This window comes from Echinops telfairi, unplaced genomic scaffold (assembly GCF_000313985.2).
Source record: "Echinops telfairi isolate 266 unplaced genomic scaffold, ASM31398v2 ScPeMD7_7457;HRSCAF=8495, whole genome shotgun sequence".
Taxonomy (NCBI): Eukaryota; Metazoa; Chordata; class Mammalia; order Afrosoricida; family Tenrecidae; genus Echinops; species Echinops telfairi.
In genome coordinates, this window is record NW_022111357.1 from 25,953,650 (window position 1) to 25,957,182 (window position 3,533).

General features: G+C 53.9%; 1 protein-coding gene across 1 annotated transcript in view; it reads right to left on the reverse strand.

Annotated features, from left to right (window-relative positions):
• The window catches only part of MRTO4 (MRT4 homolog, ribosome maturation factor), a 3,631-nt gene extending 847 nt beyond the window's left edge, over window positions 1-2,784 (reverse strand). Inside the window, exons 1-6 of the mRNA XM_030888027.2 lie at window positions 2,706-2,784; window positions 2,139-2,197; window positions 1,049-1,152; window positions 497-578; window positions 321-388; window positions 4-139 (exon numbers count right to left, since the gene is read on the reverse strand). Of these exons, the coding sequence (XP_030743887.1) occupies window positions 4-139; window positions 321-388; window positions 497-578; window positions 1,049-1,152; window positions 2,139-2,197; window positions 2,706-2,784 (528 nt within the window). The remainder of the gene's footprint in view (window positions 1-3; window positions 140-320; window positions 389-496; window positions 579-1,048; window positions 1,153-2,138; window positions 2,198-2,705) is intronic.
• Window positions 2,785-3,533: the final 749 nt, after the last annotated feature.

Genomic DNA, 3,533 nt, shown 5'->3' on the forward strand with positions numbered 1-3,533 from the left:
GGTGGGCAGGCCTAGCTGCCTCAGCTGCGGCTCCATGGAGTGCGGGAACTGCTCCAGGGGCCCAGGATCCAGGCTCACCGAGAAGGATGCTTTGTTACCGGCTCGGGCATAGTCCATCTCCGTGAACTTGGTGAACCACCTCAGAGGAAGCGAGATACCTGACTGGCCCACCAGAAATCAGGCTCCCCCAAGTCCACTGTGGCCCTAGGTGTCTTCCACCCATCCACCTGGCCAGAAACCGCTAGCTTCAGTCACAGGTGCTTGCACCCGGCACCAAGACCCCGATCCTCTCCCGCCTTCTCTTTCCCACAAGCACTTACTCGTTCACTTCCTCCTTAGTTCGATTGGTGAAAAGGAGACCAACTTCACCCTTCAGCTTCCTGCTGACCTACAACCCAAAGCGAAGGCCTTGCTCGCTGGGCCACAGGCTCTCCAACAGAGCAGCAGGGCACAAGGCAGCCTGGCTTTGGCCCCTCACGGAGGGACCGAGACTCACCTGGTGCAGGTTGTCTTTGTACTCATCAGAGGGGCTTCGACCCAAGGCCACCATCATCACCTTGTTTTTTCCAAAGAACATCCTGTGAGAAAATGGGAGTGCCGGGGGTGGGGGGTGGGCGCTTGTGAAGGAAGTGCCTCGTCAGCCCACCCGTCAGCTGAGGGCCAAATGCCAACCAGCTGCAGCCTAACAGGCGCTGCTCTGCAGAGGAGGTCCAGGCTTCTCCCCAGACACTGCCCATATCTTGTCTCCCAGCATGCCGTCTTTACCACCTCCTGCCTGGGTAGACACAGAGGCTCCCAGGCCATCCACACCGAGAGACTACAATGAAGGCACAGGGCCACTGCTTACCTATTCCCTGGGCACTGAACAAGCCTGGCCCTTGAGGGATCAGTGCCCCATCAGCTTCAGTGCCCCACCAGCTTTAATCCCAATGATGTGCCCTTCAGTAGGGGTGTGGCCTTGTGTCCTCAGGGAGGTGTCTGAGGGTCACCACTACCCCGCCCCTATCCTCTTGCCACACACACAGGCGCCTCTGTGAGGCCTGCTCACCGGCTGTGCTTCCAGGCGTTCCGGATGTCCTTCAGCTTGCTGTTCCTCATGTTGGCCACGGAGAAGATGAAGAGGTACTTGTATGTGTCCACACATTTCCGAAGCTGTGGGACAATTCATGGGGCTCTGGGGTCCAAGGGGCAGCATGATTGGGCAGTACTCTGGCCTCCAGGGGTGGGGAGAATCTGCCCAAGCCCCTCAGAAGCAGGGGAGTTTAGAGCTGGGGGCCTCTTAATTTGCTGCTCTCTTCCTCTGGCCCACTAATGCAACGAGGACCACCAATTGTGGGGGTGCTGCCACCCGAGCACAACAGATGGAACAAGCACAGAGGAACCCTGGCGCAAGGCCACGGTGGTCTTCCCCAGGCTCTGACTTATCTGTGGCCACCCAGTGCCGTCAACCACTTCTCGGCCTTTTTACAAACCTGGAAACACACCCACGCTAGGGAGGCTTTTGCTAGACAGAAATGCTAACAAAAATCAAACCACTGTCATTAAGTTGATTCTAATTCAGAGGAACCTTAGAGGGCAAAGTACAACTACCCATCTTCTTAGGAGCAGCTGGTAGGTTTGAACTGCTGACCTTGTGGCTGGCAGCCCAATGTACCACTCACTCCATGTTACTATTTACTTAGGAGACACTGTTGTGTATGCTGCAGCTAGCAGGTCTCGAGGAAGCAGAATCTTTGTCTCGAACTCCTGTTTCCGCCTAGCCTGCAGGCTGGGCCTGGCAGCCCAGAAGCAGCATGGGCAGTGGGCTGGAGAGGAGTGCAGCTTGCAGCTACCCACACCTGGTAACTGCCTAACTTTTGACAGGCTCACCCCTGGCAGTGGCAGTTACCCCAACTGCAAACTGGGGACAACATCTCCTAGTATCTAAGGGTATCTTGAGGACCAAGAAACAGATGTACAAAACCGCTGGCTCACCTAAACCATGATAAAAACAAAATCCTTGCTGGACACAGCGCAGAGCACATAAAATGGGTTGGTACGTAGTTTCTAACAGTACGGTCCCCTAGCCCACAACCCCACACGATCCTTATAAACCAAATGTAAACTCTGGAAAAATAAAACGGGCAATAGGTTCTTACCTCTTCTATTAGGTTCTGTTTCAGTTCCAAGCCTTTCTTGGCAGTTTTGGTTAAGGAGACTAAAAGAAGGAGAGAGTAAAAGGATTAGGGGAGGAGGTGGGGATGAGAGGAGTCTGGATGGCCCTGGAGACACATTTTCTTTTCCCTTTTGTAACTTAGCTCAGAGCTGGCTTCGCTGGACCGAGCATCTAAGGCGAGGCAGGCAAGCCTTCACTGCCTCATTTCTGGCATGCAAGACTGTCAACAGGGCCCGCGGAGTGCCTTGGTACATTTCCTTAGACAAATTAGGTGCTACTCAGGCCTTCTCAGGAGCCCTGGTGGTGCAGCGGTTACGTGCTGGGCTGCAATCCTCATAGTGGAAACCACCAGCAGCTTCAGGGTGGGAGGAAGACTGGGCTTTGTACTTCTGTTAACAGTCTCAGAAATCCCACAGGGGGTGGCGCGATGGCGGTTAGCGACGAGCCCTTCTTAGGCTCACCTACAGATCTGTAAGGGGGCATGGGGTGGGGCTGTCTCAGTCCTTGCTCTTCAGGCACGAAACCAGCTGGCAGAGCTCTGCAGTCTTACCGCTCTCGGCCCAGTACCCGCGGACCACCTGTACTTGGCCTTCACTGGGGAACAATGAGGGTCTGAGGATTGCTTGCATGGGTTCTGCTACATCTCTACTTTAGTCTGGCGACTTGGATCCACAGATGCAGCTAGGCCTCCTTGGGATTTGTAAACAGCTGAAGCTCAATTTGTCCAATCACCCTCGAACAGTGTGGTGTTCACTTGCCCAATGCCCCTCCACAGATTCAAATTTATCCCACAAGTGCCTACCCCAGTACCACTGCAAACCCCTGGGTGCCCTCAGGAATGGTCAGCCTCATACTAAGCTACAATCTGCCTGACACCTTTCACAGGGCACACAGCAATCACACCAGTCAGCGGCCACTTCAGTGAGAGGGCGCACAACACGCAGCGTCTCATCTCTGTGACAACTTGGGTCCAAGCCAGAGCCACCCTCCCTGATCTCCTGCTTCCTGCCATCCTTGCTCTGTGCCCCATCTCGCTACCCGAGCCTGTCTTCAACCAGTCAGAAAGAGCCTATAAAACAACAGTTCTCAACCTGAGTCGCCACCCCTTTGGCGGGTGTGTGTGTGTCAAACGACCCTTTCACAGGGGTCGCCCGATTCATAACAGTAACAAAATTACTGTTATGAAGTAGCAACGAAAATAATTTTATGGGGGGAGGGAGGAGGAAGAAATGGCGAGTTTGCTATCAGGGGCTCAAGTGGGAAGAAAATGCTTTGAAAATGATGGTGGCATATGTACAAATGTGCTTGACACACTGGATGAATGTATGGACTGCGATAAGAGACGTAAGAGCCCCCGATAAAGGTAAGAAAAAAAAAA